Source organism: Octopus sinensis, linkage group LG8, assembly GCF_006345805.1.
Source record: "Octopus sinensis linkage group LG8, ASM634580v1, whole genome shotgun sequence".
NCBI lineage: Eukaryota > Metazoa > Mollusca > Cephalopoda > Octopoda > Octopodidae > Octopus > Octopus sinensis.
The window spans coordinates 77,288,225-77,300,724 of record NC_043004.1 but is presented as its reverse complement, the minus strand read 5'-3'; the positions used below and the strand labels follow the sequence as shown (position 1 = coordinate 77,300,724).

At 36.5% G+C, this 12,500-nt stretch overlaps 1 protein-coding gene across 1 annotated transcript in view; it reads left to right on the top strand.

The window, feature by feature from the left end:
- Positions 1-2,755, top strand: part of LOC115214857 (bromodomain-containing protein 4-like) — a 47,064-nt gene extending 44,309 nt beyond the window's left edge. The window contains exon 2 of the mRNA XM_036505489.1: positions 1-2,755. This exon is cut by the window's left edge and continues 15 nt beyond it. Within this exon, the coding sequence (XP_036361382.1) occupies positions 1-1,428 (1,428 nt within the window). The 3' untranslated portion in view covers positions 1,429-2,755.
- The last annotated feature ends 9,745 nt before the right edge of the window (positions 2,756-12,500 follow it).

Sequence of the window (12,500 nt, the reverse complement as noted above, 5' to 3'; positions counted from 1 at the left end):
ATCAAAAGTTTGGAAACAGAAGACGAAATGTGTTTTGGTGACAGCAGTAGCGAGTTGTTGGGTGATGGTTCTTTGCTAGATGACACATGTTCAGAAGATGACTTGGATGATTATGGCAGCGAACCAGAAGATTGCCTGGAAGGCATGACTGGTAATGAAGACGAACAAGAAATGAGTGATACAAAGATGAAGAAAAGCGCGAAAAACTATCCTTACCGCAGGAAGAAGGAAGAGAAACCGTCTTCCAAAGACAAGAACGAACCACGTCTTCCAAAGAAACGTGGTCCAAAGAAGAAACGGATGACAAAAGCGCGAGTGCAAAAATTACGCTTGCGACGAGTTAAAGCAAATGCACGAGAACGCAACCGCATGCATGGTTTGAACGATGCATTGGACACTTTGCGATTGCACGTGCCATGCACGTCCAAGACACAGAAGCTATCGAAAATTGAAACGTTACGACTGGCACGCAATTATATCAGTGCCTTGGGAGAAATTTTAAAAAATGGTACTAAACCAGATGGTGTCAGTTTTGCGAAAGCTTTGTCAAAAGGTCTTTCTCAAAACACAATGAATCTCGTTGCTGGATGTCTTCAGCTTAATCCTCGAACATTGCACCCCGATTCTACCCTACCTAAAACATATCAATATGATTTTAGTAGTCAGATAGACTTTGGTAGCGCTGTTACTCAAATTCCATATCCTCCGTCTTCCTATGCAACGACTCTGCATCATCATCATCATCCTCCTCCTCCTCCTCCTCATCACCATCAACAGCAGCAGAGTCAGCAAAGTATGCAACCGCAGGAACAGCAGCAACACATTCCACCACTTCCTCACCCCCACCATCCTCACCCACACCCCCATCACCACCAACAGCATCAACATCACCAATTACAGTCGCAACCACAACAACAACAACCACTTCCGCCTCCTCCTCCGCCACCACCACAACAGTCACAACAGCCACAACCAAACATGAATATCGGGCCAATCACAATGGTAGGCCAGATTCCATCCAATCGATTGTCTTCTTCTCCTCACGCCCCATCTAACGGCATGATCACTTCACTACCACCGCCCACCCATCAACAGTACACTAATTACACTACACCGCGTAATCTGAGTCCGTTGAATGCAGAACATAGGGAAGCCTCGTTGCCTACTGGAAGTATGACACCCGGTTTGACATCAAACAACACTTATCTTCGTTATAACACCAACAATAATACTAACAACAACTCAAACAGCACGTACATGGTCAATGATGTTGGTATCAGGCGTGGGTACAATGGTTGTGCTCAACCTCAGCCAAGCCCCTATGTCTTATTAGAAGATATCCCCGATTTTCAGAGTGACCCACCAGTTCTGGAGCACAATTTAAATATCATAAACGGTAACCGAGGTATATTTGAAATCACTGGTTGAGCTGCTGAGATTCTATCATCATCCGCCATATATCTTGTTCCTTCCGATCACAGCAACATGAACTTATTTTGGAGTAAGCGACAATTTCCTCTGAATTTACAGCCGGCAATGAAATATTTGCTATTTTTTCTTTTTGTGGACAATATTTTTCTTTTAAAAAATAAATGAAACAAGAATAAAATACGTATTTTACACAAAGAGAACAATTTTAAGTTTGAAAGAAGTCTTCAAATTATTTAGCAACTTCTTTTCTTTAAAAATATCAAGAGACTTATCGCTGGCAATGCTGTTGATAACAGCAGCGAATGCAAATCTGTCGAAAATGTCTATGTTGAGTGTTCTTTTTCTTTTTTGATGTTTTGTTGCAATGATCTGTCTTTCTGTGGTTAGTAACCAGAGTTTGGGCGATTTATAACACATTTGGTTTTGATTAAACGTAAAAGATTTCTGATCGAAGCGGACGCTTTTATAACGTTGCTTCTTATTGGATGGAATAAATATACGTACAAATATGATTCAGCCTACAAATGACTGCAGATCTAACTAACCATGTCGATGGATATGACGAAAAGCAGAAAAAAGGATCTGATAATTGCTTTGATTCAAACAATGAACATCTTTCAAAGTGCAATATTCGAGACATTATCTAAAGAGTAGAAACGACTTTTGGTTTTATGCTGTGCCTTCTTGAAACTTTTTTTTAAAGTAAAATTGCTGTTTTGTTTGGTTTCTGAACAAGTAAAATCAGAACATTCATCAAAACAGTGTTATTTTTATCCTTCGTAAATACAATTGGCTTCCATTTTGATAAAACGCCACACTTGTTAATCTGAAACAACAAACTTATTTTTGATTCTTATAAGTTTGTCAGACAATTGTCAGCATTTCCGTTGAATTACTGTCAAGAACATATATTTATGTTAAACTTCTTACTTCCCACCACATTTCTTTCGACCATATTTTGTCTGAATAACTTACATTTATTTTTCTGTTTCCCTTGAATCTATTTATTTGCACAAATATACCTGCCTCTCAATAGTAGTTTTGTCTTCACCATAAAATAATTATTAACAAGAAAAAAAAAAAATGAAAACGATGGATGGCAAAAATGCATTGAAAAGACAGTGTCCGAGATTACAGCAGTGCGTGTTATTTGAACTAATGGACAAAAAAGCAATTAACTCAAACAAATTTTTGAGATAAACTGTATTGGCTTAAATTTTATCTCTTTTCGTTTAAGAGACATATTTTCTTTTTTTGTCAGACTACGGATATGGGAATTTTCAGACTCATTAAAAATTGTTTTAAAATATTTTTGATAACAACAGATCGGCTGAGCTCTCTGGATTTTATTAACACATTGGTTTGTCTCCGTGTATTGTAATGTATTTAAAGCCACTCAAACTGGCAGAGTCCGTTTCTCCCTGTACACTCCGTATTACAAGCTAATGAAACATTTGTGAAATGAACAACAGCTCCATTCATGATATTTACCAGGGTACTTTAAACACAATTCCCTCAGCCAGTTGCTACGTCCAATACGATTAAATTATCTTTATTTAAAAATGATCTTATACATTCAAGCTTCTGATATATTTTCTCTCTCTCTCTCTCTCTCTTTTTTTTTTTACCTAAAATTAGTCATCATCGAGGGACTTAACAATATTAATATCTCATTGTTCAATGAAGATAATCGTCAATGATTTACATATTATATATTGCTTTTGAAGATTCCCATATAATTTAATTCAGTCAGGTCAAAATTTGTCTTTCCTCAGACCAGGTTCATAAAACAGGCATCAAGCGGCAAGTGTTGATGCCGATTGGGTCAACTAAACCTGACAATCTCACGTTTTTTAGCTTTCTCCAAGTGTGAGAAATTCACCGTTAACAGAAAAACAGGAAATATCTTTCTGTAACCTTTTTTTTTGAACTCCTTATGTTTATGTATATGCATTGAGATATAATTGATGTAGTTTTATCTCCGTTTCGGCTAATGTGTGCGTTGGGTGTGTGTGTGTGTATAATTTCATATATAGTGTACTTGTACACATATACATACAAGCACATATATATTCAAATATTATACATATGTGTATGTATATACATGTGAGTGTGTAAGTACGTGTGTATGTGCTTGTATGTGTGTAAGCGAGAGGCCCTGTGTCTATCTGTGTGTGTGCAGGTATGTTTGTATGTGTGTTTGAAGAAAATGGCTCGACTCAATCCACGGCGACAAATAACTTATTGGAAAGAAACATTCTTTAAAAAAGATAATTGATATCTGTCTAGAAGTCTTAAGATTACATCAAAATCTTAATCGAAATTCTCAGGATGCTATTTTTTTTATTAATACAATTTGGACATCTCTATATGTAAACATGAATGGTTCCGTGTGCTTGTTTGCTTGCTTGTGTGTGTGTGTGTGTGTGTGTGTGTGTGTGTGTATGTGTGTGTGTATGTGTGTGTGTATGTGTGTGTGTATGTGTGTGTGCCTACCTATGTGCATGTGTATAAGCGCGCACTTAAATATATTTAAATGTATTTACGTATAATTCCATTTATTTATTTTTACGTGTATGCTAATATAAATGAATGCATGTTTTTTTAGAGGTTTATTTAAATTCATCGCAGAATTCAACCGAGAAGGATTTTTGTGTCTGACTGTTCAAAGGGTCTGTGAATATTTAAAATTAATATGTATATCTATGTAGGTGTATACATGAACATACTTGCATTCATCTACTGCTGTACAAGTCTCACCCCAGTGAGACTGATTATTCTCCATGTATAACCATATATGTGTGCTTGTTATTTACGCACATGTGATTGTGAATATATGTTAATTGCAGCTCATTGAATTGGGAATCTCTGGAATGTTTTACAAAACTTCCCCGTACCACAAGTAGATTGGATTTAGAGGACGATCGCTTTGTTTTTTCTTGAAAAACTATTTTTTGTCAGATATGCATATCACTGAGTATTTATGATAGCAAGTATAAATAAAAATAGACTGGATATATGATCAACAATTTCCGTATTACATTATTTACATTTGACGGATATTTGTCCTCATCTTGTTTGTTGTTAACACAACGTTTCGGCTGATATTTCAGCTGATATACTCTCCAGCCTTCATCAGGTGTCTTGGGGAAATTTCGAACCAGGGTTCTCATTCCTAAGGTATTTTTCGATCTTCTTCTTCTTCTTCTTCTTCTTCTTCTTCTTCTTCTTGTCACTGCCTGGAATCGAACTCGGAATCTTGGGGTTAGTAGCCCGCGCTCTTAACCACTATGCCATATGCCCAAGACATCTGATGAAGGCTGTAGGGTATATCAGCCGAAACGTTGTGTTAACAACAAAAGACAAGATGAGGCAAATATCGTCAAATGTAAAATAATGTACATAATTCTTCATCTATTAAAATATAGAACAATATCCGTATTAGTTCCCTACAGATGGTACTCAAAAGCCATTTTGACAAATCTCGTACCTTGCTTCCATCCCTTCGTTTATAAAGCTTTCCAATGGGGGTTAATATATTTCTAGTCTTCATGTCGAATTTTTGGATCGCTTCCAGTGTCTGAAGTACTGGTACTACCACTGGAACTGCAGACACGTCATGGATAGAATTCTGATTGGAAGCGGACAACTCTTACGTCCATATTTTTTGAAGTCTGCTGAAGTGTTTGTCATACAAGCTTTACTCACTGCACCAACGTATGCTATGTTCTCGAAAATTCTGAGACTCTTTAAACATTTGTTAATTAGCGCGGTGGAATAAACACGCCATGTATGTATGTATGTATGTATGTATGTATGTATGTATGTATGTATGTATGTATGTATGTATGTATGTATGTATGTATGTATGTATGTATGTATGTATGTATGTGCGTGCGTGCATGTATGTATGTATGCATGCATGCATGTATGAATGCAGCGCAGGATAAGGAGGATGTCAACCGTACTATTTACTGAGGTGTTTCACCACTTTTTAAAAAACAGCAAATTTCGAAAGGTATTTTTATGAATGGTAGATATATTTCTATGAGTCTGTAGCAATCAGTCGTCTTATACACACATCAATGAAAAAACAATTGCGTCCTGTATTCAGTTTTACGATGCCTGGTGATCCTGTAGTATTTTTATGCATATTACCAGGGAGTACCGTCCGACTTAGCTATCTTCACTGTATGTATCTATGCATGTTAGTATTTACAATATTTAACTTTTATAAAGTATGTTAATAAGTTTAAAGCGAATTCAGTATTGCTTGCAAGAATCAATTTTGTAATAAAAATGCCTAATTCATCAGTGGATAAGAATATAGCGAATGATCATCTGCGTAATCGATCGACTTGCCAGAAACAGCAGCAAAGTCATCCCAAAGTAGACACCCTACCGTCCTAGATGAAGAAGGATACATTTATTAATGTAGTGCAAAATATACAGAAAGTCAGGATGTTAAGACTGGAATACCTTCAAACATAGATATATTTGATCATAGATAGTCTAGTTTCAAACAATCTCCACAATATTAGAAGAACTTTACAATGTTATACAGATCTTCATTGTTGCATTGATTGACTGAGATGCCAGAAGAATACATTCTTCTTTACATAGCTGCTCAATACCTGTCATTGGTTTACTGATCCTAATCAATGGTATTTATCGAATAAATATGTTTCCTTTGTATATCATTCTAAATAAAAATATTTTACGTACATTTCCCTGTGAAACAATGTCGACGAATAGTTTTGCATAGTGAAAAGCGTACCTGATGTAGTACGTGCTATAAGTAGAGAATGTATGCATGTATGTATGCATGTATGTATGTATGTATGTATGTATGTATGTATGTATGTATGTATGCATGCATGCATGTATGTATGTATGTATGTATGTATGTATGTATGTATGTATGCATGCATGCATGTATGTACGTATGTATGTATGTATGTATGCATGTATGTATGTATGTAAGTTTATGTTTGTATGTATGTATACATGCATGAAAGCATGTATATATGTATGTATATAGGTAAGTTGGTTGGTAGGTAGGTAGGCAGGTGGGTAGGTAGGTAGGTAGGTAGGTAGGTAGGTTGGTAGGTAGGTAGGTAGGTAGGTAGGTAGGTAGGTAGGTAGGTAGGCAGGCAGACAGGTAGGTATATTCCAAGTAGCGTGGGATGTCGCCTTGCTGTTTTCTGGGGATTTTCATCATTTTTAAAACAGCAAATCACGGAAGATGCACTTCTTTGGGTGTAAGGGAGATGTATTTGTATGAGCATCAGTGGAATAATACATACACCGTCAATCACATTTCAAGAGCTTAGTGAGGCCATTTCTGAATTTTATTTGTCTTTAGCTAGCTCTATACATATTCTAATGTATGTTTTAAAATATGATGTGATGTATTATTTTTACGACCAATTGGAGCCATTCGTGTTGATGCAGTTCTCAGCGAATTTGCTAAACTTATGTATGTATGTATGTATGTATGTATGTATGTATGTATGTATGTATGTATGTATGAATGTATGTGTCTTTGCGTTTAAATGGTTGAAGAGTCATGCAAGCAATTTTAATTGACACAACGCCTAATCCAGTGAGCTGCTAAAATTCTTTCACTACAATCCAGCTTTATGCTATTCGTTTGATCAAAAGAGTTATTTTCCTCATCATATTCTGATGTGCCTCTATTCTGTTTTTCACTCAGCTCGAATATTCTATGTACTCTAGCCGATTGATGACGTTAATCATATGCCTTTCATTTCCCATGCCTTTAGTTATCTTCGTGCAAAATGTTTATGATGGCAGGCAATTCTTGTCATTATGTTGGGTCTTCTAAAGACGATGTATATTTTTCAACTAGTAATAATAAAATATTAAAAAAATTCATTATCTGTTGTTTTTGTTAATATATACTTTCTTTAATGCAATATTTATATATCGTCGCCACAAACAAGGACAATCAAATGGAATGCGTATGGTATAATTTTACACCTAAAGAATTATACATGTTTATCGAAGAAGTGCATAGAGAGCATATGATCTACATGTAAGTAACCCACTAGATGCATACCTGAAAAACTCTGATGACTGGATGTTAAAAATTGTCATAAAGCATGAAAACAAGTAAATGTTATACTCAGTAACAAAACAGGCATAGAAATATCTAAGTGAATTCCAAATAGAATAAGTCTCAGAATTAGGCGGAATGGAAACAAGTACAAAAAAAGGCTAAGCGTATGAAAACCCTTACTAAAACTGCTGTTTTAGATATTCTTACCGATAAATAGCAAGAAAGACATCTCAAAGGCAAATACCCAAAGAAATCTAATAATGCCGATGTTGACAAAGCCCTTACTCATCAATGGGTAGTGTCTTCCTGCTTAGAATCAGAAACAAGGGTTTGTCATAGAAGCCCAAGATCAATGCCTACCTATAAGGAGATACCAGACCACCATATTAAAGAACGGCAGTAGCCCAACAAAATGAAACCATCAATCATGTTGTCTCCATGTATCTTCTAGCGCCTACAAAGTATCTCAGTATGCATGATAGAGCAGCACAGTATATTCACTGGGTAATTTGCAAAGATTTGGACGTGTCCCATGATAAAAACTGGTGGGAACACAAACCACCGCCAGTGTTTGAAAATATCACATCTAACTCCTTTAGAACTTTGCTGTTCAAACTGACAGAAAGATAGATGCAAATAGGTCAGACATTATATTGAAGGATTTCAAACAAAAAATCATGCCTCCTAATCAATATGACTGTCCCAATCGACATAAATGTATCTGTCAAGACCTATCAAAGACTAAGCAAGTATAAAGCTCTTGAAACAGAAATTGGCAAAATGTAAAACCTTAAGACTATAATAATTCCTGTTGTCATAGGTGCCTTAGAAATGCTAGCGAAAGGGCTGATTGCTACCTAGCTGAGATACCAGGAAATCCCAAAATGGAAGAAATTCAATAGATAGTTCTAATGGGAACTGCTCATATCCTACGTAAAATGCTGTCTATGCAATCCCAAATTTTAAAACAAACTTATAATTTTCTTATGTTTTCTTAGATATCCTCTAGTATAATAATAATTGTAGGAACACTTGGAATGATAAAAAAAAGTACTGAATTATTTAAGAATGATCCCTGGCTTACCATCCATACAGGAAATGCAAAAGATTGTCTTAACTAGTACGTCACACGTATTGAGAAGAGCAACGCCTCTGAATTTTCTTTCCCTTATCCCCCACTTTATTTTATTTGTTTACTTTCTTATTTTTTAATTTTTTCCTTTTTCTCTCTGTCTTCTCCCTTTTCTCTATTACATGTCTTCGTAAATGAACAATTCGGTGTTCATTTTAATGTCCTACTAATGTATACAATACGTTTCTCTGCCCTAGGTGTCAGGAAGACACTCGGCAAGAAATGGAAACGGAATTGAAAGATGATGATGAAAATAACAATAATAAGAATCCTTTCTACTGGAAGCACAAGGCCTAAAATTTGGGGGGAATGATTAAGTCGATTACATCGACCTCAGTGTGTAACTGGTATATATTTAATCCATCCCGAAAGGATGGAAGGCAAAGTCGACCTCGGCTGAGTATTTCACCCGGCTTGCTAACGATTCTGCCAGCTCGCCGCCTAAATAACAATATTAATTACAATAATAGTTTTTTTTATTAATCACAAAGGGTTTACAGAAAAACAAAACATTGTGGACAGCACAGGACAAATAGAATGTGGGGATAGATATAATTCGTGTAAACAATGAAAAACAATAGATTACATCAACAAAATTCTCCAAAAGTGGGAGACCTCCTTGGACTGCTCTTGGAATTCCCACACATCCATGATAGTCCTGACCCCCAGGATATGCATCCTCTCCACTCTGTCTACAGGCACTTTGTCTACTTTGTCTTCACTCGGGCTATTCATGCGATATTCTCCCCTTTTAACAAAATTGCTGTCCCTCACTTTCCGTTTCAAGTGAATAATAATAATAAGTGGGGCGACTACCGTGGCCGATAGAATCCACCCTAGCATTTTGTTCATTTGCGTACCCTCATGGGGGATCTGAGGCCAAAGTCGGATGTACAATGGTCGCATACTGGACACACGATGAAACGCTCTGTTGTGTTAGTTCTAGCCTTCATTGCCGTGCGCTTTTCCACTTGGCCAACTCGTCTTTCATTTTCATAGGCTTCTGTTCTCTTGCGAACGATATAGCCAGCTCGCCACCCAGAAAAGGTCATAGAAAACGAGAAAGCATCCGTACTATGGGATATACCAATACACAAAAAGTAATTGAGGCCAATAGGCTGGATATAGTTGTCAGAGATCACAAAAACAAAAACAAAAAATGCCTTCTAATCGATGTATCAATACCAAAAGATGAAAATGCTTCTCTAAAAGAAACGGAGAAAGTTTCAAAATAGAAGGACCTGGAAATAGAGGTAACTCGAATGTGGAGTCTAAAAACATAAACAATTCCCATCATTAGGTATGATAAAAAAATATTCAGACAAATACATAGCAAAAACACCGGGGCTAACAAGTATATATAACATACAGAAATAGCACCACTAGGCACCGTACGCATCCTATGAAAAAAAAAAAAGAAAAAGAAAATATACTTTCAATACAATAACAATAAGATCATCACGACAAACCACAGCACATACCCAAGGCACAGAGCCGCGCTCAGTAGTGAAGTGAAAGCAGGGGATAAAAATAAAACTACTGACTGATAATGATAAAAATAATAATAATAATAATAATAATAATAATAATAATAATAATAATAATAATAATGATAATAATAACAACAATAACAACTGCAACAACAACAACAGCAGCAGCAGCAGCAGCAGCAACAACAACAAATACAACAACAACAACAACAACACCACCACCACCACCACCACCACCACCACCACCACCACCACCACCAACAACAACAACAACAACAACAACAACAACAACAACAACGATCTGGTCCTTCTCAATCGCAAAATTAGCTCCGCTTAATTTTGCCCATACCGCTTTCGATTTTGATGTATCGATGCAACTCTGAATTTTGATAACGATCAATCAATTACTTTATCTCATAAATTGAAGAATCTGATGTTATTTCGTATATGCCGCCAAGCACATTAATAATCATCTGATGACAACAATAGCGAGAACCGCAGAAGGACTCAGAAGGTCTTTCACTGACATTTTCAGCCCTAAATAGAATCCAACATTCTTTATAAATATCAGCTTGGTGTGCACCACTGCATAAACTACGCATTCTATTTCATACAACCAAACCTCCCTAAAAAATCTACTTAGTAACATATTTAACAAAGTTAGAAAACAGAAGAAAAAGTTTTGATAAAAAACGTACCAACGTACTATTTTTACAACTAGGTACATATAAACATCTGATAAATGAAGCGATTATGAAGGAAGGGAAATAACCGAATTTCTTCACTCTTGACTTACTTCCCTTGACAGATATCATTAAACATCACAACTTTTGGTCTTCAAATAACATCATAGAGTTCACACACGCACACACACACACACGCGCGCGCGCGTGCAGGTGTATTCATATACATACTTACATACATGCTCGCATATATATATATATTTATATATATATATGTGTATATGTATGTACACACACACACACGTATATATATATATAGGTAAAGACCCCCTTCGGTCATGAATGACCATGGGATTGCACCTAGAAAGTTACCCTCCTAGACACAAGTCCGGGCAAGGTTGTTTATGGAAGGCCAGCAGTCGCCCATGCATACCAGCCTCCCCTCTCCACGCCACCAGTGTTATCCAAGGGAAAGACAAAGGCCGATACAGCTTGGCACCAGTGACGTCGCAACTCATTTCTACAGCTGAGTGAACTGGAGCAACGTGAAATAAAGTGCCTTGCTCGAGAACACAACACGCAGCCCGGTCCGGGATTCGAGCTCACAACCTCACGATCGTAAGCTCGACGCTCTAACCACTGAGCCATGCGCCTTCACCCAAGGCACAGAGCCGCGCTCAGTAGTGAAGTGAAAGCAGGGGATATATATTATATATATATATATATATATATATTATATATATATATATATATATATATATATTATATATATATATATATATATATATATATATATATATATATAAAAATATAATAAAGGTATAATTAAATTGATATTAATCAATTAACACCAGTATATTTAAAAAATCCGAAGATTAAAAATCTTTTACATACAAAATTTAGAGGATTGACCACTAAAAAAGGACAGCCTGTATGCTAGAAATAGATGTCGAAATCGCCATTTTCCGTGGAGAATGTGTTCTCAAGAAAAAATTCAGCAAAAACCCAAAGCGTAAAAATAAGCAAGTCAAATGAAAATATACGAAAATATATATATATATTAAAATTCCTAAACAAGTATATTATTGACCGTGACAGCTTAGCCATCGTAGGACTGCTGAGTTGGCCGAAACTTCGAAGTGACTGTCAGTATTAAATTTGTACTCTACAAACGGATAATGTAAGGTTGTTTTTATTTGTTTTTATCATAACAACTTAAAAACAAATACGAATGTAAAGTGTATATATATATTGTCTGGTTTGTCCGCTAGTGCCGATATTTTTATGCAGAAAGCGGAATTTTATAACGCCGCACTATCCAAGGCCGGTTATAGGCAGAAGGTAATTTATATTGATCCGGCCCTTCCGATGCCATCATTCGGTCATCAGGATAGGGCCGTCTATAATAACACAAACAATTTAAGTAGTGACGGGAGCGCGGCGGGTGCTGGGGCAGTCACTCCCGCATTTAATTTAGCGAACAAGGATAATTATCGGTCCGGGGGATCTCACACTAACCCAAAAACCCGTTATTCATCCGAGAATCACCCACCCGAATGCGAGAGCTGGCGTCCCGACCCATCACATAGATAGAAATAAGCATATATGGTTTGTAATCCCCTTTTGGGAAGCAGATTAGAACTACCTCCCCCTCATGTTTCGACAAGCCATCGCCAATAACT